This window comes from Erinaceus europaeus, chromosome 13 (assembly GCF_950295315.1).
Source record: "Erinaceus europaeus chromosome 13, mEriEur2.1, whole genome shotgun sequence".
Taxonomy (NCBI): Eukaryota; Metazoa; Chordata; class Mammalia; order Eulipotyphla; family Erinaceidae; genus Erinaceus; species Erinaceus europaeus.
In genome coordinates this window covers 72,801,880-72,826,952 of record NC_080174.1, presented here as the reverse complement: position 1 = coordinate 72,826,952, position 25,073 = coordinate 72,801,880, and the positions used below count along the sequence as shown (strand labels likewise).

Genomic DNA, 25,073 nt, shown 5'->3' with positions numbered 1-25,073 from the left:
CAGCCATTTGAACCAATAATAGTCAAGGTAGCCCTGCCTTAACCCGCCCCTCTGGGCATTTTCACTTTCTCATAGGCGGGACTCGCTAAAAGTACCCGCCCCCGTGGTAGGAGGAAAGGAAACCTGGAGTCTTTTCACGTGCAGGGAGAATAGGTGAGTGGTCCTGGTAGGGCTTGGGGCGAGGTTAAGAAAGGAGCGCCAGGATCTCAAATATGACCTCGGCACCACATACGAGCTTGCACAGGTCACTTCCCTCTGAACACTAAACTTTCTTGCTGTAAGTATAGGACTAGAAATGCCTAAGCCAGGTTATCACGTAGTGGCGACGTTGTAACTTTCCTTCTCTCTCAGAATGCTCTTTCCCCACTGCCCTTCCCCTGAGCCTCACTAATATTGCACCTTACTGGCCAACACACGTTTCTTCCTCGGCACTGAAATTGAGTTACTTAACTCCCTGTCTTCCAAAGCGAATTACTTCCCTGCCTTCTCTTCGCTGTTTCCCGTTCCTCCTCGAAGCGGGACCGATGGAGGTGTTCTTTTGCTCCTTGCCCAACACCTGTAAATTACTGCTCCTGTCTGGCATCGCGCTGAACTTTGTGTTTGTATGAAAATCAGATGATTTTGGGCCGCCGATTTTGAATAAAGACCGAATCAGAGAGGCATTGCAAAAGCGTATTGCTCTGTGGAACTTAGACAAAAAGTAAGTAGGCAAAGTAATAAACAATTGTAACAGACTCTCTCAATCCCCTCCCCCTAGTTATTATTTTGTAATGCAGTGTGGGAGATCGAAACCAGAGCCTCAAGCCCAGCAAGGCACATGTTCTACTAGGTGAGCTATCTCCCGGCCTTCTTTAGTTATTTTAATTTTTAGTATTTAACACTACCATATTGTGTTTTCCATTTAGTTCCTGTTGTATCACAGTCTCTCATTAAAATGTAAAACTCTCTGGGTGCATGAATCTTGTTTCTTTATTTCTATATCCTCTGCACCCAGAACAGTGCCTGGCACGTAGTAAGTGTGGGTTTAATGAATGGAGACAATAATAGCAGAAGGGAGAGACATCCCTAGGGTGAGGAGAGTTGCCCAGCTAGAGGCAACAACCATGCTAGGACTTGGTTTGCAGGTGGTGCCTCTCAGATTGAAGAGATAAAAGCTGCAAGGAATTGTGAACCAGCACTTTAAAATTCATGACTGACATGGCTGACTTCACCAATTCCAAAATATTGGAGAGTGGTTCAGAAGATGGCATAGTGGATAAAGTGTTGGACTCAGTCATGAGGTCCTGAGTTTGATTCCCTGGCATGCATGTACCCTGCTGATGTCTGGTTCTCTTACTCTCTCTCCTGGCTCTCTTACTAATAATAAGGAAATAAAATCTGAAGAAAACACAAAATCCTGGAGAAAGTGAGATCATGAAAACATGCAGAAGGAAAATTCAAGGCAAAACCCGGTAAGCCTAACCCACACATTACATAGCAGCTTATAGTTCTTAGAACTCTCTTCCCTCATGTCATCTCACAAAAGCCTCAGGAGTAGGAAATCAGCATAAGTAGGACCAAACTAAGGCATAACGCATACCTGGTACATTGCACACAATAAAAATGGGTTGAGCTGAAATAACACCTTGCTAGGCTGCAAGCTCTACAAAGGTAGACAGTATGTGCTCTGCTGTACCCCAGCATCTTGTGCCAAGGCAACAAATGCCAGGGTTGATCCGTCCCTGTGCCCAGTGCTCTCACATAGCTTAGTACCTGCTGGTCTGGGGTGGGGAGAATAGAAGTGAGCAGAGGGTAGCCTACATTCTCCCTCTTCCAGCCCTGCAAGGACCAGTGTCTGAACCCATGAGCTCATAGAGCCAGGCCTGTTCGGGGACAAGCACCCAGCATCCCAGCCCCACTGAGCATGCACGAGAGAGAGGATGATGATGAGGAAGCCTGGCTGCAGCTTCGCCCCGTGGAGCCCCTGCCTTCCCAGTGCTGTGGCAGTGGCTGCTCCCCCTGCGTGTTTGACCTCTATCACCGAGACCTGGCAAGATGGGAGGCTGCCCGAGCCAGCAAGGACAGGCACCTGCTGAGTGAGGAGGAGGAGTCACTGGTGAGGGAAGGTTGCCCCTCAGACAAGAGGCCTAGGATGGCTATACCCTGACCTTGACCCTGTGTAGTGTACCTGCTCAGGGCCACTTTCTCTCAGCAGAGACAAGAATGTACTTGATAGATTCCTGTACAAAGCCTGGCCCTGAGTATGGGGTTCCTAGAAGGAACTTGGGTTTGGGTGCTTTACAGGAGAGAAACCCACGAGCCGTGGATTCAGCAAAAATTTCTCAGAAAAACTATAGGTGGGCAGAATGTTAAGTGCTATGAATTGAGAACTGCAAATTTGAATTTGAGTCCCTGCTTATATAGTGACCTTGGACAAGCAAGCCACTCCTATTTGGACCTCAGTGTCCCTCATGTAAATGAGGTTTTTGGGGTTAGATAATCCTTGAAGACCATCAATTTCTTCTTCCCTCCCTTTCTTTTCTTTTTCTTCTTCTAATTCTTCTTCTCCTTCTCCTTCTCTTTGCCTCCAGGGTTATCACTGGAGTCCAGGGCCTGCACTAGAAATCCACCACTCCTGACAGCTACTTTTTCCCATTGTTGTTGTTGAGTTGTTGCTGCTGCTGTTGTTGGGTAGGACAGAAAAGAATTGAGAAAGGAGGGGAAGATAGAGAGGAGGAGAGAGAGATAGACACCTGAAGACCTGCTTTTGCAGGTGGGGAGCCGGGGGCTCAAATTGGGATTCTTACACGCGTCCTTGCACTTCACACTATGTACACTTAACCTGCTGCCTTACTGCCTGGCCCCCGACACATCAGTTTCTAAATTTCTGCAAGTCTGGATTTTAGAATTTTTGAAGAAGGACTACATCTATCATATATTGGAGATGAGTACTCTGGCTCGAAGGCACATCTTAATTAAGTAGAGATTCACAGGTAGGAGAAAGCAGGGGATTTAGAGAGGCAGGGAGAAGTGCTCAGACTACGACCAAATCACACGCTCTTTTAGATTTCCTCCTCTTCCTCCAGCTGCACTCTGTCTCCTCTGGAATCTGGTGCATGTTGGATAAAATCAGACTCAAGGGTCATCCACACTGGGGCCCTTGACTATTCAGCTAAGGAAGCTGCACTTTGTCCTGGGGCTGAGGGAAACCATGAAAGGGCTCAGAGCAGAGTGAGCCCAGTGTAGTGCTCAGGCATTCATAGATCAGAGAATACAAGGAACTACTCTCGGTTATCCAGACAGCTTACAAGCCAAGCTAGCCTCTCCTTAGGGAGGAGGAGGGGTAGGAAGGATGCTGATGGATGTTTCTGTGCCCCCTGAGTCTTTTTATAGCTGTTGCTCTTTTTCCTACTGCAGAGCTGCTTCTCCGAGCTGAAACCAGAGACCTTCCTGGCCTTCCGCATCAGCACAGTGGACAAGCTCACTAAGGACACCTACCGAGTCCGGTTTGCACTACCGGGGAATAGCCGGCTTGGCCTGCGGCCTGGCCAGCACTTAATTCTACGGTACACTCAGGCAGAGGGAGGACCGGAGCTGTGCAGCCCTACTTTGTCATCTGCTAGCCAGGTGGCCAAGGACAACTTGCTTAAGCTCCCTTCAGCCTCCACTTGCCGTTTTCAAAATAGACAGTAACACGGGACTCAAGAGAGTTCTTGAGATTAGACTAGATGATGCATTTTATAGTAAATGATAGTGACAGCAAACACTTTATGCTTATTTTTATCCAAGGCACAGCTCCACTTAATCCTCATAAAATTCTGCATGGTAAATACCATCATCATACCTGAGAGGAAATTGAAGTTAGGTTCAGTAACTTGCACAAGGTCACACAGGTAGGAAATATTGGACTTGGGCTTTGCAGGCCCACAATCTGAATTATCATTGGCATCAGTTACTAGAAAGGACACAGTCAAGGGGCCAGATGGTGGTGCACCTGGTTAAGTGTACATATTACCATGCACAAGGACCCAGGTTCAAGACCTCAGTCCCCACCTGCAGGGGGAAAGTTTTATGAGTGATTAAGCAGGGCTGCAGGTATTACTCTGTCTTTATCTTACCCCACTCCCCTGCCACTCAATTTCTCTCTGATCTATTGGATAAAATAAAGTTTTAAAAAAATGTTTAGGGGGCTGGTCAGTGGTGTAGTGGGTTAAGTGCACGTGGTATGAAGCAAGCGCAAGGACCGGAGTAGGGATCCGGGTTCGAGCTCTCGAGTCCCCACCTGTAGTGGGGTCTTCACAGGTGGTGAAGCAGGTGTCTATCTCTCTCTCTCCCCCTCTCTGTCTTCCCCTCCTCTCTCCATTTCTCTCCATCCTATCCAGCAACAACGACAACAATAACCACAACAATAATAACAACAACAGTGTTAAACAACAAGGGCAACAAAAGGGAAAAAAATAGCCTCCAGGAGCTATGGATTTGTAGTGCAGGCAACAAGCCCCAGCAATAACCCTGGAGGTCAAGAAAATTAATTAATTAATTAAAAAAGAAAAGACACAGTCATAAAGTATGGGCTAGTTCAGTATCATATAGACAGTTTTGAAACCAGGATTAAAACCCAGACAGCCTGATTTCCAAGTTAGACTTTTTTTCTGTCTGTCACCAGGGTTATCACTGGGGCTCAATGCCTGCATGATTGAATCCACAGCTCTCTATAGCACCTCCCCCCTTTTTTAAACTTGATAGTACAAACCGAAACTGAGAGGGATGGGGGAGATGGGGAGAGGACATCTGCAGACCTACTTCATAGCTCCTGAAGCTTCCTCCCTGTAGGTAGGGAGCAGAGGCTCAAACTTGGGTCTTCACTCATGGTAACTGTGTGTAACCATCCTCCCCATGCACACATACACATCACACTTTTTTTTTTTTTGGTCTCCAGGGTTATCGCTGGAGTTCAGTGCCTACACTACAAATGCGTTACTCCTTTTTTTTGGATAGGACAGAGAGAAATTGAGAGAGGAGGGGAAGATAGAGAGGGGGAGAGAAAGACACCTGCAGACCTGTTTCACTGCTTGTAAAGCGACTCCCCACTGCAGGTGGGGAGCCTGGGGCTCAAACCCAGATCCTTATGCTGGTACTTGCGCTTTGTATTACTTATGCTTAACCCGGTGTGCTACTGCCACAAGTTACATTCTTTTTTTTTTTTTAATTTTTTTTTTATTTAAGAAAGTATTAATTAACAAAACCATAGGGTAGGAGGGGTACAATTCCACACAATTCCCACCACCCATTCTCCATATCCCACCCCCTCCCCTGATAGCTTTCCCATTCTCTATCCCTCTGGGAGCATGGACCCAGAGTCATTGTGGGTTGCAGAAGGTAGAAGGTCTGGCTTCTGTAATTGCTTCCCCGCTAAACATGGGCGTTGACTGGTCGGTCCATACTCCCAGTCTGCCTCTCTCTTTCCCTAGTAGGATGGGTCTCTGGGGAAGCTCCAGGACACATTGGTGGGGTCTTCAGTCCAGGGAAACCTGGCCGGCATCCTGATGGCATCTGGAACCTGGTGACTGAAAAGAGAGTTAACATACGAAGCCAGACAAGTTGTTGAGCAATCATGGACCCAAAGTTTGGAATAGTGGAGAGGAAGTGTTAGGGGGATACTCACTGCAAACTCTAGTGTACTTCTGCTTTCAGGTATATATTTTGCAGTAGTTTACGGATACGTGTGAACATATGCTCTCTCTCACAGAAACTGGAGTATATCTAGGTTTTGGGACTTTGTTAGAAAGTGAACCACCTGAGATGGAATTAGAGTATACTATGAAAGGAAAGGTCTCACCCAAGTAATGAAGCTGAAGGGTTGTCATTCCACACGTGTAGTCTCTGGACACAGTCTGAAGTGAAGCATGTTGAGGTGGCAATCGTGTTGGTTAGGTTGTAATCGGCAGGTGCAATATTATTTTATATGAATTGGGAGAGGCATACGGGAAAGTGGGCCCTATCCAATGGTTCCAGGACTGGGGGAAGCAGAGGCTCTATAGTGGAGATGTGAGGCTCCTGCTGTCTTAGGGTTCAAAAAGACAATCGATAGTTAATGTTATCATCACATTATTTGGTAATTGGGTTAACTTTGAAAAGTCCTTTTGTTAGGGTTTGCTGTACAGTACCCAGTATCTTGTATATAGCTGTTTTTTTAAAATATTTTTTAAATATTTATTTTCCCTTTTGTTGCCCTTGTTGTTTTATTGTTGTAGTTATTATTGATGTTGTCATTGTTGGGTAGGACAGAGAGGGGGAGAAAGATAGACACCTGCAGACCTGCTTCACCACCTGTAAAGCGACACCCCCTGCAGGTGGGGAGCCGGGGGCTCGAACTGGGATCCTTCTTTTGCTTTGCGCCACATGCACTTAATCCACTGCGCTACCACCTGACTCCCCACAAGTTACATTCTTAACTACCCCTCTGAAGTTCTTTCTTCCTCCCAACCTATTTTTCCACTCTACCCTCATCTTGATCCCCACCCCTCCCTGCACAAGGGTAAGAGTGTTTGGAATACTCGGGTAGCAGTGTCTGCCAGGCAGTTGACTGTGTGGGTCTGAGGCTCAGCAGGCACATCTAAGATGCAGACGTGGATGTGGGAATCATCGGCATTCACCGGCATGGCATATGGAAGTATGTGTGGCATGGAAGAAGGTGAAGCCAGGACTAAACGCTGGCAACAGCAACACTTTTAGTATTGGGAAACCAAAATGGTGCCAGCAGAGGAGACTGAAGGTGGAGGCATAAGAAGAGCACTAGGAGAGCATATTTCCGGTCACACTATGCCGACATGCTTCGCACTGACCTCTTCCTGGTGTTTGTGCCCTGACCTTTCTGGCCTGGGACTGAGCTGGTGGTCAGTGGATGGTAGTAGCCGTAGGGCCGATCAGAGTTTCATGTAACTGTCCGTCTGTAAGTCAGGGATAACCAGAATCCCTGCTTCTGTGCTGGCCTCTCTGCTCTACCCTTGGCTACTCTCTAGTGACACTCTTAACGCAAGCAGCCCACTTGGTGGCTCCCTGTTCAGCTGACTTTTGTTGGTCCAGGATTGCTCCCTAATGCTGCCTTAACCCAGGATCTGTCCCTTAAAGTTCTTCTCCTTCCCCTTCATATCTGCCCCTTATTCTAGTGTCGATCCACTCACCAGTGCCCTGTATTTCTGCCACCCCTATGCCTTTGCCTGGGATATTTCCTCTGCATTGAATTACTTTCCTGCCTGTCCCATTTTCACATCTCTGTGGCCTAGCCATCCTCTCATCCCCAGCTCTAGGAGCTCTTTGAGATTCCGCAGATGAAAGCGGATGCTCCCTTCCTAGCCTGTCAGCTCTCGCTCTTGTTGTAACAGACCTCACAGCGCTCTGTGCGTGCAAGCCATACCATATGTCCCTTTTGTTATCTCTTCACAGCTCGCCACAAGCACTTATTCACTATTTCTGTTCAGTTCCCCTGCTTTTGATAACACTGTGGAGGGGATTCATTCCTGGGGTGGGGCTTTAGATGAGCGTGCTTTTGAGGATCCGTCCTATCCCAGTACTTAGAGATGTAAGCAGTATTCATATAATTATATCATTCTGTGGTCAAGGAGGAGTCGGGAAACTGCTGACTCCAAGCAGCTCACGTTGTTAGTCATCATTGTATTTTAAATTTTTTTATTGTTATTATTTTAAAATATTTATTTTCCCTTTTTGTTGCCCTTGCTGTTTTTTATTGTTGTAGTTATTGTTGTTATTGATGTCTTCGTTGTTAGATAGGACAGAGAGAAACAGAGAGAGGAGGGGAAGACAGAGAGGGGGAGAGAAAGATAGACACCTGCAGACCTGCTTTACCACTTGTGAAGCCACTTCCCTGCAAGTGGGGAGCCAGGGACTCGAACCAGGATTTTTACGCCGGTCCTTGTGCTTTGCAGCACATGCGCTTAACCCACTGTACTACCACCCGACTCCCCCCCCCCTTTTTTTTTTTTTTAAGATTTATTTATTAGAAAGAAAGAGAAGGAATGAGAAAAAAACCAGAACATCACTTTGGCACCTGCAATACTGAGAATCAAACTCCAGACTGAATTTATTTTTTAAGTTTATTGGGGGACTGATGGTTTACAGTCAACAGTAAAATACAATAATATATACTCCAGTCCAAGTTCTGCTTAGTGTTTTCCTTTCTGTTCTTGTTTTCCAACTTCTAGCGATGAGTGAGATCACCCCATATTCATCCTTTTGTTTCTTTCTTTCTTTTTTTTTTTTTATAACATAGAAGCATCTGAACTGGGTAGTTCTGCCTCCATGTTTTCTTTTTTGAGACAGATGCAGATACACACACACACACACACACACACAGAGAGAGAGAGAGAGAGAAACACCAGAGCACTGCTCAGCTTGGTTTATGGTGGTGCAGGGATTGAACCTGGGATTTAGGAGCCTCAGGCATGAGAGTCTGTTTGCATAACCGTTATGCTGTCTCCCCCCCCCCCATCCTTTTGTTTCTGACTTATCTCACTTAACATGATTCCTTCAAGCTCCATCCAAGATGGGGTGAATAAAGTGAAATCACCATTTTAATAGCTGAGTAGTATTCCATTGTGTGTATAGACCACAACTTGCTCAGCCACTCATCTGTTATTGGACACTTGGGTTGCTTCCAGGTTTTGGCTATTACAAATTGTGGTGCTGTGAACATAAGCATACTCAAATCTTTTTGGATGGGTGTGTTTGGTTGCTTAGGATATATCCCCAGGAGAGGAATTGCAGGGTCATAGGGTCATAGGATCATTTCTAGCCTTCTGAGAGTTCTCCAGACTGCTCTCCACAGGGGTTGAATGTTGTTTTGTTTTTACTGGAACACTTCTCAGCTCTGTCTTATGCTGGTGCTGGAGATTGAACCTGGGATGTTGGTGCCTCAGGCACAAAAGTCTTTTTGCAGAATGACTATGCTATCTTCCCTAGCCCAGGACCTCATGCTTTTTCAAGTCCATAGCTTTAGCCACCATCCTGGTCATAGTGTGCCTGGGCATTTATTGACTATTTCTGTCCTCTTTCCCTGCTTTTGATAACACTGTGGAGGGGATCTGTGCGTGGGAGCCATTGCATTTTTGAAACACTGCCCATGTGTGAACCTAATGGAGACACAGCAGCGACACAGAAGATTGTTCCCATTTTACAGAAGGATCAGCCAAGGGATTAAATGAACCTTCCTAGACTCACAGCCAGCGTTCAGCAGTGTGTGTGTTTGTGTGTGTGTCTGTGGGCCAGTGGGGTGACTGGGCCTCCCCTTCACTTTCACCGGCCCAGCACAGAGTAGGTATCTGTAAGGATCTGCTAAATGGCTGGCTGACTGCCTGACTACCTGCTTCTCTTTCTCAGAGGGACAGTAGATGACTTAGAAATTCAGAGGGCCTACACACCCATCAGCCCTGCCAGTGCAGAAGGATACTTTGAAGTTCTCATCAAGGTGAGCCGACTCACGCCGATCCTTTCAGATACGGTGAGCGGGACCCTCACTTGCTGTCTTGGTTGGGATGGGGGAGTTCCCACTGATCTGCGGAGAACCAGTGTTCCCACGGGAAGAGGCTGCCTTGAGAGAAGGGCAGAAATGTGTGCAGGAGCCCCTTTTTCCTGTCCTCCCCTGTACAAGGGCTTGCTGGACCACCCACAGAAAACAGAAGAGGGTATATTCCTGACAAACTTTATGAAAAGGAAACTCAGACTACAAACAGTAAACATTTTCCTCGTTACATTTTACCTATTAGTGGCGAGAGTGAGCACTGAATAGGGGTGTGGTAAGCAGGACAGGGAAAATGGGAGGTGTATGACCAAATTTCCTTGTAGCTACTGTGTGCAGGTCTCTAGGCTCCAAAGCTGAATCACAGGGTCAAAGAGATAGCTCACTAGGTAGAGTGCCTGCACTGCCACGTGTGCAACCCAGGCTGAAGCCCTAGGACCATATGGGAGGTGAGGTGGCAACGGAGAAAGCTTTGGTGCTGTGGTGTTTCAGTTTTTTTTTTTTTAATTATCTTTATTTTATTGGATCGAGACAGCCAGAAATCTAGAGGGTAGGGATGGGGGAGATAAAGAAGGGGAGAGAGAGAGAAACATCTGCAGCACCGCTTCCCCACTCACAAAGCTTTACACCCTGCAGATGGGACCAGGGGTTCGAAAAGAAAAAGAAAAAAGGCTGACTGAGAATCAGCACCTCTTCTCAGATTGGGGGCCAAACTGGGACATAGAGTGTGGTTGCTGCTGTGACAAGGGCCCCAGCCACACTCTGGAGGTGGGGGGGGTACCTAGGGGTGTAGGGAAGACAGACTGAGCAGCAGCTGTGTGTTTGAGCTCTGTGTGAGTGAGGCTGTGGGGAGCTAGGGAGAAGCTGTGAGAAGGAAGCAGCAAAGAGGGCAGGATCTGAAGAACTGTGGGCAGGGGTAGATAGCATAATGGTTATGCAAAGAGACTCATGCCCTAGACTCCAAGGTCCTCGGGTCAATCCCCCGCACCACCATAAGCCAGAGCTGATCAGTGCTCTGGTTTAAAAAAAAAAAGTTTGTTACTTGTCCTAGAGTGGAAGGGGGCATTCTGGCAAAAGTAGGAAACATGGAGAATTCTGTGAACCGAAATAATTGGAGATCGCTTCTTGAGAACATGGGCTGGGGCATTTGCGCTGGACCTCAATGAAAGAGTGCAAATTGGTGGCAGCAGGAATGGCATTCCAGACTGAAGGGACAGAAAACGAGTGGGAACTGTGCTTACTCTGAATGGCAGGAGAGGTGCCAACTGAGTGGGGGGTTGGCAGAGATGAGATGGACGATGTGGGCCAGATATAGAATACCCCAGAGACTGAGAAATGAACAGCAAATGTTGAAGAAATCACAAAGTCCAATCATGTGGAAAAAACACATAATTAGATTCAACTACATACAATTATAAATGCACTGATGTTTTTGACTTGCAGAAACGTCAGGGTCTTATATGCATATGATATATATATTTTTTTTTTTCATCATTTCCCAAAGGATGGGAAACCAGCATACAAGAATACCTTTCAGGGGGCCAGTGGTGGCACACCAAGTTGAGCACACAGTACAAACCAGAAGGATCCCGGCTCCCCACCTGCAAGGGGTTCGCTTCACAAGTGGTGAAGCAGGTCTGTAGGTGCCTGTCTTTCTCTGCCCCTCTCTATCTTCCCCTGCTCTCTCCATTTCTCTCTGTCCTATACAATAAAATGGAAAAAATGGCCACCAGGAGCAGTGGAGTTATAGAGCTGGCACTGAGTGCTAATCCTGGGGGGAAGACTACTTTTCATGAGTTGGTAAAATAGCTCACATGGATAGTGTGTTACCTTGGCATGTTCATGACCCAAGTTTGAGACCAGTCCGCACTGCATTGAAGGAAGCTTCAGTGATGTAGTCTCTTTCACTCTTTCTTTGTCTGTCTTCTCTGTTGCTAATACACACACACACACACACACACACACACACACACACACCTTTCACACCTAAGAGAACACTAACATGTAAGAATAGCATTCATATCCTTTACCTGTCTTGTGGGACAGGAATGACTATACCCATTTCACTGATGAGCAAACTGAGGCCTCAGGAGGATCCAAGACTTCACAGCTAGTAAGAATCGCTGCTGGTGGGTGTCCTCTGGCCTGCTGGCTCTAAGACCCCCACATTGTCTTTGGCTGCTGCCTTTTCCGCCTGTCTTCAGAGCTTGCGTGCTTATTCCCTCACACATAAGCTTGGATGGGATCCCTTCTCCACGCAACTGTTTGTCTGGGAGATTCCACAAATCCTCTCCAAATGGCCTGCTTCCCCAAGCTGCTTGTCTGGGTGTGTTGCTATTGAAAGGATAAGCCTGGAGACAGTTCTTCAGGGCAGCTGGATCCCTCCCAGCTGTGAGGCTGATTTTCTCCTCCGTTTACCAGAAAGCCTCTCTTTAGAGAGATGCTTAATTATCCCTAAGCTGCTGGCTAGAAAAAGCTGGAGATGTGTTTGCAAGTTGGGAAGGCAGATGAGTTAGTTTTTCAGGCTTATCCTCCCTCCTGGTTGGGCAGGAAGGAGGACTCCCATTTTGCAGGTACTTCTGGACACCCGGGCCTTGTCTCTGCCTCATTATCTTGCTTCCACCTCATCACCACCCTGCAGAGCAGCTCACATTATCCCCATTTTGCAGAAGACACTGAAGCACAGATTATGTCATTGCCCCAGTGCCCCTTGGGTAATATGATCCCAGGTGGATTACCATCAGTTTCATTTAGTGAGTGTGTATTGTGCCAGGCTCTGTGTGGGTACTAGATACACAGGAAATCTTCCCTCTCTTCCCTGAGTGTTCTCTATGTCATAGGCCTCCAAGGCCGCATCTGGGACTGTACCTCTCCCTAGTCTGCGTAGCAAGGTGTGCGCGGAGACACAGCCTCCAGCAAGTGAGAAGAAACGATACCCTCCGTCCCAGACCTCGTGCCAGCAAGCTGAGAACTTCCCTTGCTTTATGCATGTGGTGCCCAGGGGAGTCAAGGATGACACTGCAGGTGCTGGGAAGCATGTGTGATGATAAAGCCCAGTCTCTTCTTCACGCCTGGTTATAGTCTCCAGATACCTTGTCCTGTTGCTCAGGACTCCCCTCAGGATGCTCCTAGCACTTTATCCATCTTGTGGTCTGTCAAATAGTCTCTACCTCACATGTTATTGAGACTTACATCTCTCCTAGATTGTAAGGTGCTTAAAGGAAGGGTCCAAGGACCAGAGAGAGAACTCGCTGCGTAGGGATCCCGCCTTGCCATCCATATTGCCTAGACTCAAATCTCTGCACCGTATGGTAATGTCATGGCATAGGGGGAAGCTTCAGTGCTGTGGTGATGGTTCTCTCTCTCTCTCTCTCTCTCAATGAATAAAGTCAGTGTTGAAAGTGCACATGTTCAAGACCCTCTACAGCCTTCATTTTTTTCATCCAGCGTGGAGACTGTGGAAGTCAAGGGAGGGATTGCAGATGAGTGACTCTAGTGTGGAAATATATTTGGTGTGGACCCACACAGGCTTTAGTGTGACATGGGGGATGGATTCAGGGCCTTCTGCAGTGAAATCCCTGCTCCTAGGCCAGCTTTCTGGTTTGAGAGAGCAAGAGAGATACGGCACCAGACTTTCCAATGGTGCTGCAGTACCTCCAGATAGTGCTGGGGCTTGAACCCAGGCTGCCTGCATGGATAGTAGTAAGTGGTTTATCAGGTAAACTAGCTCTCTGGCCCTCCTAGCCCTCCCCCCATTTTTTCTTTTCCATTTGGAAGTACAGAGAAAGAGGAGAAAAGGGAAAAGGTGGGGATAGGTAGCATAATGGTTATGTAAAAAGAGTCTCATGCCTAAGGTTCCAAAGTCCCAGATTCAATCCCCCTTACCATCATAAGCCAGAGCTGAGCAGTGCTCTGGTGAGAGAGAGAGAGAGAGAGAGAGAGAGAGAGAGAGAGAGGGAGAGAGAGAGAGAGGAGATTATTACTTCTTCAAGAGGCTTGCTTGCACCCAGGGCTTTGTGCATAGTTAGACACATGCTTTACCAGGTGAACTATATCCCAACTCTTTGGCCTGCATAGTGTTTTAAAAGGTTGTTTTAGTTATTAACCTGTCAGAAATGGGAGATTGTACATGAATGTTTAGGTATCCTAAGATCAGATGCTTGGGCCTCCTCCTCCTCCTCCTCCTCCACACAGACCGTTTACTGGAGTCTGGAAAGTAGCTTTCTCCTTTCCAAGAACATTCATTCACCAAGTTGCCACTGTCCCATCCTCTCCCTCTTGTCTCCCTGACATGAAGACTGAGTGCTAACTGCCATTACTTATCACACACCCAGTGCTTCTGTCAGTTCTGTTACCGCCCTGGCCCTCTAGTAACTTGGGCTTGAGACCTCAGTAGCTTAGACGTTCATGGATTCTCATCCCACTCTGGCCATTTCCCTCAATGTACACTCTGGCCTCATCTGAAAATTGGGAATGGCAGTCCCAGTGTTGATGGATGATGAGAAGGAGTAGATGAGGGGCCAGGTAGCAGCACTTCATAGGTTACTATGCACTAGGATCTGAGCTCAAGCCCCTGGTCTCCCAGATGCAAGAGGGAAGAGACTCCACAAGCAATGAAGCAGTGCACAGGTGTCTCCCCTCTGTCTCTTCATTTTTCTTTTTTTAAAAATATTTATTTATTTATTTATTTATTCCCTTTTGTTGCTCTTTTTTTTTTTTTTATTGTTGTCATCATTGTTGGATAGGACAGAGAGAAATGGAGGAAAGGAAGACAGGGGGAGAGAAAGGTAGACACCTACAGACCTGCTTCACCACTCCCCTGCAGGTGGGAAGCCGGGGGGGGGGGGGGGGGGTCGAACCAGGATTCTTACACTGATCCTTGTGCTTTGCTGCACTTAACCCTCACTGCTCCTTTTTCTATTAATCACCCTCTATCAAAAACAGAAAGGAAAAGAAACAGATGGCCTCCAGGAATGGTGGAGTCATATAGGCACCGAGGCCCAGTGATAACCTCCCTGGCAAAAGATATTTTTAAAGAGTGGGAGACATGACATAGAGCAGTTACGTGCAGGAAGATTCCGTGCTCGTGCTGGTGTGGTCTGCACTGACAGCCTGTGCCCACTCCCACAAGGCCTCTCTGTGTCTACTCATAGTGCTACCAGACTGGACTGATGTCCCGGTATGTTGAGTCCTGGAAGGCAGGAGAAACAGCCTTCTGGAGAGGACCCTTCGGTGACTTCATCTATAAACCAAACCAGGTCAGTGCCAACACAGGAAGTCCTTAGGACACCCCTTCTAGCTGAAACGTACAGGACTGTGGTTTCGGGTTTCTATGCCAACCTTCTTGAGCACAACCCCTGGGGCTGGGCATCAGAAGAGATCAAATCAAAATGGCCTGCCCATCCTCCAGAAGTATCCATGGCTACCCATTGCTTAGAAAAACCTAGACTCATGCACTTATGGTATTTATACCCCTATACCATCTGCCTCTTGGTTATCTTTCCAGTTTCACACTCCATTTAGAAGACTGTGACTACTCCCTAAACACACCCCGTGATTCTTCCCCTCATGTTCACGGCATGTTCAGATCCTTCCCTGATGTTCTTATCAGCTGGGGCTTTCTTGGACAGCAGTTTGACGGTGTGTGTGCTAGGTGTCTGAGAAACTCCAAATCCTCTGACCCCATCATTTCACTTCTGGAAAATCTGTCCTGTGCAAAGATATAAAAAAGCAGGAACTCTTTTTGCATATGTTAACTGAAGCTTTGTTTAAAATAGCAATTAATTAAAGACAACTGAATATTCAACAACAGGGAAACAGCTTAAGTCCACTAGGCTACATATTCTTTTTTTTAATATTTATCTCATTTTATTTATTTGCCTCCAGGGTTATTGCTGGGACTCATGCCTGCACTATGAGTCCACTGCTCCTAGTGGCCACTTCTTTTTTTTTTTTTTTCTGTTTTCTTGGATAGGACGGAGAGAAACTGAGAGGGGACAGGAAGAGAGAGGGGGAGAAGACCTGCTGCACCATTTGTGAGGTGACTGCCCTGCAGGTGGCGAGCCGGGGCTCGAACCAGGAGCCTTGCTCAAGTTATTTATTTTATTTTAATGAAAGAGGTACAGAGAGAAAAATATGAGAGACAGAGCACTGCTCAGTTCTGGTTTGTGGTGGTGTAGGAGAATGAACCTATTTCAGTCTCAGGCATCAATGTAATTTGCATAATCATCCTATCTCCCTAGCCCTGGGCTACAGATTCTTGATAGAATAGTATCCTGAGGGTAGGGGAGATAGTGTAACCATTACGGTTATGCAATAGACTCATGCCTGCAGCTTCAAGGTCCCAAGTTCAAGCCCGTGCACTACCATAAACCAGAGCTGAGCAGTGCTCTAGAGGAAAAATAAGATAAAATATTATCCTGAACTTTAAGATGTTGTTTGTAAGTGATATTATGTGGCTGTGCTCTAAGATCAGATGGTAAGCACTAAGTACAAAATGAAAACACAACAGGTTGGAAAACTATTATGTACAGAAAAAACAATATGAAAAGAAAATGCAATGAGATGCTAGCTATTCTGGGTAGTACAATCATGAGTGATTTTTATTTTCTTCATTATGCTTTCCAAATTATCCACAATGAACACCTATTACCTTTATAATTAGGAGAACAAAGCAAAACAAACACAAATAGAAAAGAATGAATCATTCCTCCCTCTCTATTAATTTTAAAAATAGCTTTTATTGTTTTTTCCCCCTTATTACAAACGCAATCCATGTGCAAAAGAAAGAAAGAAAAAAACAACAGGTGCATAACAGCAAAAAGGAGAGACAGCAAACTCCTGCAGGCCGCCTACCCAGACACACCAGTCTTACTCCTTTGAAAGATCTTTTGCTCACTCAAGCGTATATACAAATGCACACACACTCTTCCATGTGTGTGGTAACAGTACCAAGCACATATGTGGCACCTGCTGTACACCAGGGTCTGATGTTAGCCCTTGCCAGGTAAGAAATGCATTCAGTCAGTCCTCACAATGGCTCTTAACACCCCCCCCCCATCTTACAGATTTGTGACGTCCGTGTATTTCCACTCTACAGTATCCTATGGGGTCAGAGGAGGATTTAATGGACCTGGAGCATCTTAGGGAAGGAACTCCCTTAAAAAAAAGTTACTTGTGGGGCCAGGTGGCGATGCACCTGGTTGAGTGCACGTAGTACCATGCACGAGGACCTGGGTTCGAGTCCTCAGCCCCCACCTGTAGGGGGAAAGCTTTGTGAGTGGTAAAGCAGGTGTCTATCTACCTCTCGGTTTCCCCTTGATTTCTTTATGTCTCTGCCCAAATAAGTAATAAGTAAATAAAATATTTTCTAAAAAAAATGTTTATCAGAGGACCAGAGCATCATTCTGGTACATGGGATACCAGGGGTTGAACTTGGGACCTCATGCTTGAGAGTCTAATGCTGTATCCTCTGCTCCACCTCTCAGACCCAAGAACTCACTTTTACTGCCTGGCATTTCTGTGTCAGCAACATGATGGGGACTCAGGTACTCTATCGTGTCTCTTTTAGTCTAGAGAAGAACAGACTTCAAACTAGGAGCCTTGGGTCTCTGTAATGATACTGTAGAACTGAGGAAACAAACAGCTCAGAGGGCAGGGCTGAGAGTAGGGAAGGTAGGCCAGGCCGTGGCAGGAGCTGGGGTTAGCCCTTTGTGAGAGGAGGGGAGGCATACGGAGTCAGCCTGTAATATAACAGGCTGCCTTGGGAGATGAGTCAGCGGTAACGTGGAAGCAGAGTCCTGTGGGGGTGCTTTGGAAGACCGCTGAGGCACTGGTAGGATGGGCTATACCTTTCTGTTCAGCCTCCATAGTGTCACAGACCTCACATGCAGTGGTCTCTCATAAGCAAGAATAGCTTCCGAGAGCAGATAGAGAGGGCAACTCGGGTGGGAGCAACACCCAGGAAATGCTGAAGACTGCGTCATCTACTTCGAGCAAACCTAGGAGCAGCCCAGGCAGTAGTGCCCGTGGTTGAGCTTCAGACTTGCATGTCTGAGATTCCTGGCTCCATTCCTGTTGTTTGTGCCAAAGTGCCCTGGCTTCTCTCACTTCTCTGTTCCATGTGAAATTCTCTTTTTCATCTGTAGTAAATGAAAAAAAAAATTTAAGAGAAAAAGCAAGCCTGAAAAATAAACTTCAGGGGCCAGGCGGTAGTGCAATGGATTAAGCATACATGGTGCCAAGAACAAGGAAGGACCAGCGGAAGAATCCCGGTTCGAACCCCCATATTCCCACCTGGCAAGCGGTGAAGCAGGTCTGCAGGTATCTTTCTCTCCTCCTCTCTGTCTTCCCCTCCTCTCTCGATTTCTCTCTGTTCTGTCCAACAACAGCAGTGGCAACAATAACAACAATAAAACAACAAGGGCAACAAAAGGGAAAAAGTGGCCCCCAGGAGCAGTGGATTCCTAGTGCAGGCACCGAGCCCCAGCGATAACCCTGGAGGCAGGAAAATAAATAAATAAACAAGCATGTAGTGGATGGATAGGGAGAGGTCCCTCCCCTGCCCAATCTGTATCAAACCCCACCCTGTTCCCTAGCACGGCGAGCTCCTCATGCTGGCAGCGGGCACTGGCCTGGCCCCCATGGTGTCTGTCCTGCAGAGCATCACCGACAACGAGGAGGACGAGACCTTCGTCACCCTGGTCAGCTGCTTTAAGACCTTTGAGGACATCTACCTGAAGACCCTCCTCCAGGAGCAGGCCTGTTTCTGGAACATCCGCACCTTCTTTGTACTCAGCCAGGTAAGCCCAGGGTGGGGCCTCCTGCCTTCTCCATTGAGACGCTGCAATCCCTGGGCACTGAGGACCTGCGGTGACCTCCCTGCCCTCTTTTTTTTTTTAATTTTTATTTATAAATAGGAAGCACTGACAAAAACCACAGGATAAGAGAGATACAACTTCACACAATTCCCACCATCCCACCATCTTCACACAACTCTGTATCCCATCCCCTCCCCTGATAGCTTTCCTATTCATTTATTTATTTTCCCTTTTTTGTTGCCCTTATTGTTTAACATTGTTGTGGTTATTGATGTCAATGCTGTTGGATAGGACAGAGAGAAATGGAGAGAGGAGGGGAAGATGGGGGGGGGCGGAGGAGAGAAAGATAGACACCTGCAGACCTGCTTCACTGCTTGTGACGCGACTCCCCTGCAGGTGAGGAGCCGGGGGCTTGAACCGGGATCCTTCCACCAGTCCTTGCGCTTTGCGCCACCTGTGCTTAACCCGCTTCGCCACCGCCCGACTTCCAGCTTTCCTATTCTTTAACCCTCTGGGAGTATGGGCCCAGGGTCATTATGGGGTGCAGAAGATAGAAGGTCTGGCTTCTGTAATTGCTTCCCTGCTAAACATGGGCGTTGACAGGTCGATCCATATTCCCAGCCTCTCTCTCTTTCCCTAGTGAGGCAGGGCTCTGGGGAAGTGGGGCTTCAGGACACATTGGTGGGGTCATCTGCCCAGGGAAGTCTGGTTGGCATCATGTTAGCATCTGGAACCTGGTGGATGAAAAAAAAAGTTAACATATAGAGCCAAACAAATAGTTGACTAATCATAAACCTAAAGGCTGGAAAAGTTCATATTTGGGAGGGGGGTCTCCGTTTTGTAGATAGTTAGTAGTCCTATTTTAGTTGTATTCTAAAGAGCCCATGACTATACTAGTTTTTTTTTTTTTTTTTTTTTTTTCCCTGAGCCTGAAATCTGATATGCAGGTGGATCTAAGTTATTGTCTGGGGAGATATTGTCATGGCTGGAAAAAAGACCAGAAAGCTGGATCAGGGAAGAGAGTAGCTCCCAAATATGGGAAAGGTGTATAAGTATTGTTGACTGTAAACCCCATCGATTTGATTTGATCTGGGACCCATATTCAGCTTAGGAGCCTATGTGACCTCTGCATCCCTGTAGATCTGAGCTCACATTCTGTGGTCATGAGTAGGAATATTCCAAGCTGCCCCAGTATCAGGACCCACCTTCCTCAGGTGGAGCATAGAGTATGTTGTCCAGCCCCCCTTTGGAGGATGGAACATTCTCCACCGTTGTTGATCCACCCTGCCCTCTTTCTTAACAGAAATGCAGGCCACTGCTGGTGGTCCCACCGTGTGCCTGGCACAGAAGGTGGGCTCAGCCACATTCACTATGCAGGTGAGGAAGCTGGCTCTCAGAGGTGAGGGTGTCACCCGCTTTTGTATGACTAGACCCAAGTGAGACCAGATTTTTAGTTTGTTGGTTTTTTTTAAAATTGTCACCAGGGTTATTACTGGGGCTTGGTGTAGGCACTACAAATCCACTGCTCCCTGAAGCCATTTTTTTCCTTTTCTATTTTTATTTTCTCTTTCTATTTTTTATTGGGTCAGGACAGAGAGAAAGTGAGATGGGAGGGGGAAATAAAGAAGGAGAGAAAGATAGTTACCTACAGACCTGCTTCATCGCTTGTGAGGCTTCACCCCCCCCTCATAGGTGGGGAGATCAGGAACTCGAACCCAGGTCCTTGTACATTGTAACATGTGTGCTCAACTGGGTGTACCACCGACCAGCCCCTTGAGACAAGGTTTTGAACTTGAGGCTGTCTGAGTGCAGAGCTCAGCTCTTGCCTCAAGGATGAAAGCCACTGGCTAAGACTAGAAGACCCTGGGCCCCTTGGGTTTCTATCACGTGGCTCTGGAACTACCTCTAGCCTTTCTGAGAGAGCAGTAAGGGTTCTGCTGGGCTCTCTAAGCCACATGGTAGGCTGAGGCCAGGAGCCACCTCTGCTCTGAGCTACTGCCGCCTATCTCACTGGTGCCAAGCACAGTAGCAGGCACAGTGCTCTCTCCGCACCGTATCTGTTAACAACTCAAACCTCAAAACAAATGCATAAAGCAGATGCTCTGAAGGTGAGGTGGTAGATAACCTTGGAAGAAGCTGGCAAATGCACAGTTGTGGGGAGAAGATGTACCGGCCTGAGGCAGGCAGGCATGAGTGCCCTGGGAGGCAGTGAAAAGCTGGTTTTTGCCTCATCGTGTGCCCCGGGTCCTGTCTCCCTACTCATTGGGCTCCTCTGCCCTCTGAAGCTAGCAGCCTGTGCACAGTCTGGCTGTGAAGGTGACACAGGCTTCTAGGGTGCGGTGGGGCTCAGTGGTGGTCTTCTACCCTCTCTGCCTCAGTATCCTCACTGGGCAGAGAAGAGCTGGTTTCATGAACTCAGAGAATGCTCCAGTCGTTGTCACCTCCCTTTTTCTCGCCACCCCAGGAGAAGTCCCCAGAGCAGCTTCCCTGGAGCTACCGGGAGAAGACCCGCTTTGGCCGCCTCGGCCAGGGCCTGATTGGAGAGCTGGTTGACTCCTGCCGGAGGAGGCCCTTTGCATTGGTCTGTGGCTCTGCCGAGTTCACCAAAGACATGGCCAGGTACCTGCTGTGTGCTGGCCTGACGGAGGACTCCTACTTCCTCTTCTAACTCTCCCCTCCCTCCCTGAACCCCAGCCAGGGCCCTGCTGTGAGGACACAGGAAGGGGCCCACACTGAAACCTGAAGGTGTGGAGCTCAGACCTCACCCTGCAGCTCACTCGCCAGGTGGCCTGGGGTAGATCCCTTCACTGTGTGATTGCATGTCTCTGTGAGACCCTGTGCAGTCACTATACCCTCAGACAGATGCCTTGCTGTGTGGAAGGAGGATGGGGCTGCAGGAACCCCAAAGGTTACCCAGAGAAAGACAGTCCTAGTTGAGCCACAGGTTAAGAAGGGCTGGAAGAGACCCCCAGGCTCTGATTAAAGGGAGTGTGAGGGGCACCCGCTGGGCCCTGCCCTGTAATACCTGTCTCAGAGTCTGCTCTCCCTAGGGAGCCTGTGTCCCTGTGGTGCTTCAGCACTGGCTTAGATGAGGTGCTCGCCAAGGGTTTAGAGAATGGTCACAGGGGAGGCTGAGAGATCTTTGGAGGAGAAACTCCCTTCAGGTGCTGCAAGCCTGACTCAGAAAGGTCTAGTGTTCATTTCATAGCCTCTGTTCTTGTGGGGGCTGGGCTGCTTGTATCTTGTCCTGGCCCCAGGCCTTTCCTGCTGCAGACGGCTTCATCCTCAGTCTGCTTCCCCTGGCTAGGGCCCGGCCTAGAATATTTTCCCCAGCAAAGAAGGGAGGGAGGCACTTGCGCCTCCCACCTGCAGGCAGCCAGCTCAGCCGGGCGCCCTGGTGATAGTTGCTATGGAGATCTAAAGATAGAGCAGGAGTCAGGAGACCTGGGTCCTTCTCCTGCCCACTGAGCGCCTACAGATTCTGACCCACCCACTGCTTCCCTCCCACCCGCCCCCTCCATCCTTCAGAAGGCAAGCCCTCCCCAGGGAACCCAGTGCTCCTGGGCAGCACACTGCAGTTAATGAATTCTGCTTTTCACAGCCCAGACTCCAGCGCTGCACCGGCTCAGGCCGGCTGTAGGCAGCGGCAGAATCAGAGTATTAAGCCAGCAGGGCATCTCAGAACCACAGAGCCCTGGGCCAGGGAGACAGCCTAGCACTAGAGCACTGGACCAGCATCCCGCATGCCCGAGCCTCCAGAGACCCCAGGTTATGCCAGAGCTACCTAGTGCTCTGGCCTTTCCATCTGTCTCTCTTCCCCCCTTCCAATAAATAAGTCTTTAAAAGAAGAAGAACCGGTGAGACAGATTTCATAGTCTAGAACCATGACTCTTCTTGAGGCCCAGGAGGTGGCATAGTGGCTAGAGGGTTGGACTCACAAACATGAAGTCCCAAATTCAATCCTGGCATTGCATGTGGCAGAGTGGTACTCTGCTTCTCAGTCTCCCTTTCTCTCAAGAAATAAATTTTAAGAACAGAAAAAAAGGGGGGACCATGGTCTTCATCATAGTAGAAATTAGAATCCAGGTCTTCAAAGGCAGCCTGACAGACTCTATAGATGAGGGAGTCAGGGCACAGTGGGGCTGAGGGAGCTTCCAGGGGAAAGCAGTTCACGCCAGGCCCAGTTCTAGTCACCAGCCCCCCCGTTGTTGACCAGAGTCCTGTACCAGTCATTTTCCAGCTGGCCTCCACTGGACACAAGCTTGCTCCTATGGCAGCAGTAACAGGCGGAAGAACAAGTGTCTAGCCCCACTTCAGCCAGAATTATTTTTGTGTCTTGCCACCAGGGCTGTCGCCGGGGCTCAGTGCCTTCACAATGACACCACCATTGCCAGGAGCCACAATTTTTGTTTTTCTTTTCTGATGAAGGGAGAGAGACAGACACCTGCAGCACTGCTCTACCACTCATGAAGCCCCCACACACACACCTGCTGCAGGTTGGAACTGGAGACTTGAACCTGGATGCTTGCACATGGCAACATGTGCACTCAACCCAGCTCACCCGCCACCATCCATCCCCAAGAGTGGTTCTTTTAGTCTCATTTATTTATCAGGAAGTGGAGTCGTTTTCCTTTATGTGGAAAGGGCTTGACTGCACTGCCCCCAAAGTTGCCGCAAATCTGCCTGGTGTATGTTCAATAGTGGGGGTTGGTGCCAAAGGTTTCAAACCAAGTTTCAGAGATAGAAAACTCCATGGTCAGAACTCCAAGGTCAGGAAACACTGCTAAGAATCAGATGTACATGAGCAGATTAAGGGCTCTGTAGAGTCCAAGTTTAGTTAACCCAGAATTTCCCAAGTTTATATAACTTGCAACATTTTCCCCCTCACCAGGCTTATTGCTGGAGCTTGGTGCTTGCATGTTTCACCGTTCCCAGTGGCCTTTTTTTTTTTTTTTTTTGCCTCCAAGGTCATTGCCAGGACTCGGTGCCTGCACTACAAATCCACTGCTCCTGGAGGCTATTTTTACCATTTTGTTGCCCTTGTTGTTGTGCTTATTGTAGTTGTTATTGTTGTCATAGCTGTAGTTGTTGTTGGATAGGACAGAGAGAAATGGAGAGAGGAGGAGAGAAAGATAGACACTTGCAGACCTGCTTCACTGCTTGTGAAGCAACCTCCTGCAGGTGGGGAGCTGGGGGCTCGAATCGGGATCCTTAAGGCAGCCCTTGTGCTTTGTACCATGTACGCTTAACCCGCTGCGCTACCACCCAGCTCCCGACCATTTTTTAAAATAGAGAATGAAAGACAAGTAGGGGTAGCAAGGAAGAGAGAGCCAGAGAGAAGGGGAGGAGACACCGCAGCACTGCTCCACTACTTGCGGACCACCCCCTCACCCCCAGCAAGTGGGGACCGGGGACTTGAGTCCAGGTGTTTGTGCATGGCAATGTGTGTGCTGTCCTGGTTGCACCACTACCTGGCCTCAAGAACATTTCTCGAATCTTTTGAGACCACAGGTTCAGGAACTATACTTTTGGAAATGCTGCTGTGTTGCAAAACCTCTTTCCAGCATTGTGTAATGAATAGGAAGGCCCAGCGTCTTCCCCGGGGAGCCTTGCCTGCCTGCCTCCGGTCCTCCAAGCTAAATTAGTGAGCAGGTTCCTGTGCATTCTTCTGTGGCTGACCATCTGTCTTGTTTACACAGGAGCATATCAAGGGCTAGTGGGGGTGAGACCCCCTTCATTGTCTGGGGTCAGAAGTCAGGGGCTGATCATGAGCTGTGATCTCTTACAGCCTTGCCTGTGCCTTGGGCAAGACCCTCTTCCTCCCCACCAGTTGGTGCATCCTGTTGTGTTATTCCTAAACACTCCTGGAAGGCCTGTTGTGAGCTAGATTCCCTTCTGGGCATTAAGGAAACCACACTGCACAAGACCGATGCAGTCCAGCGAGCTCCATGGGGAAATTAACCTTGTAGTTTTTTTTTTTTTCTTCTTCCCAGTTTTAATTTATTAATGGTGGAGAGGGAAACCAGAGCATATGGCACAGGCACTGCCAGGGATAAGCACAGGACCCCATGCTTGCAAATCCAGCACTCTAGTCAGCTCACAACCCCCTGGGCTACAGCTTTGTAGTTCATAAAGGGATGGCATTCTAGAAAGGTAAGTACAGGATGCTGGGAGGATGGGTGGCAAGGTCTGTTGGCCTCACCTAGAAAGGGCCAGGGACCTGCCCTCCGCCAAGCAGAGGACTTCAGAGGCCACCCTCTTACTCACAGGGGAGGCGGGGAGTTCCCACCGAAGGGGCAGTTCTTGTCTGTCTTTGTCCATTTCAGATATTTGATATAGTGATATTAGACCACATCTTGTTGGGCTGAGAAAACAGCATAATGGTTAGGCAAAAGACTTTCATGCCTGAGGCTCTTTAGTCCCAGGTTCAATCCCCAACACCACCATAAGGCAAAGTTAAACAGTGCTCTGGTAGGAAAAAAAAAAAAAAAAGCACCATCCAGAGGTAAGAGGTAACCAACAGTGTTGGTATGCTTCTAATTCTGCTTCTAAAAACCCCTTCTGTTTCATTGGTTTAATCCCCCCTGCTTAACACTGTATTCTATTTACATAACCACTGTTAACTAAGCACCGCCCTGCCTGCAGGGCATTGGTTTAATCTCCACTGGTTCATGATGTCTTTTTGCTCCGCTCCCTCTCGTAGTACACCCTGATTTGCACCAGTCACTTTTTGCTCCACC

At 48.1% G+C, this 25,073-nt stretch overlaps 1 protein-coding gene across 11 annotated transcripts; it reads left to right on the top strand.

Annotated features, from left to right (window-relative positions):
• The first annotated feature begins 94 nt into the window (after positions 1-94).
• Positions 95-25,073, top strand: LOC103109043 (NADH-cytochrome b5 reductase-like). 11 transcript variants are annotated; one of them, XM_060206238.1, is made up of 9 exons: positions 95-153; positions 758-829; positions 1,368-1,451; positions 1,817-2,095; positions 3,397-3,545; positions 9,376-9,496; positions 14,668-14,772; positions 18,112-18,315; positions 20,798-25,073. In XM_060206238.1, the coding sequence occupies exons 4-9, from the start codon at positions 1,904-1,906 to the stop codon at positions 20,999-21,001; spliced, it is 975 nt and encodes a 324-aa protein (XP_060062221.1). In that variant the 5' UTR covers positions 95-153; positions 758-829; positions 1,368-1,451; positions 1,817-1,903; the 3' UTR covers positions 21,002-25,073. The 11 variants fall into 11 exon arrangements, with proteins under 11 accessions (XP_060062221.1, XP_060062228.1, XP_060062227.1 ...); XM_060206245.1 differs by having other exon boundaries at positions 116-277; positions 18,175-18,315; XM_060206244.1 differs by having other exon boundaries at positions 118-277; positions 3,397-3,485.

Excerpts from the sequence above, each read along its gene's own strand:
- LOC103109043 (XM_060206238.1), top strand. The coding sequence starts at position 1,904 with ATGCACGAGAGAGAGGATGATGATGAGGAAGCCTGGCTGCAGCTTCGC. Across the intron at positions 2,096-3,396 it reads GTGAGGAGGAGGAGTCACTG|AGCTGCTTCTCCGAGCTGAA; the intron begins GTGAGGGAAGGT and ends TTCCTACTGCAG. Across the intron at positions 18,316-20,797 it reads CCTTCTTTGTACTCAGCCAG|GAGAAGTCCCCAGAGCAGCT; the intron begins GTAAGCCCAGGG and ends TCGCCACCCCAG.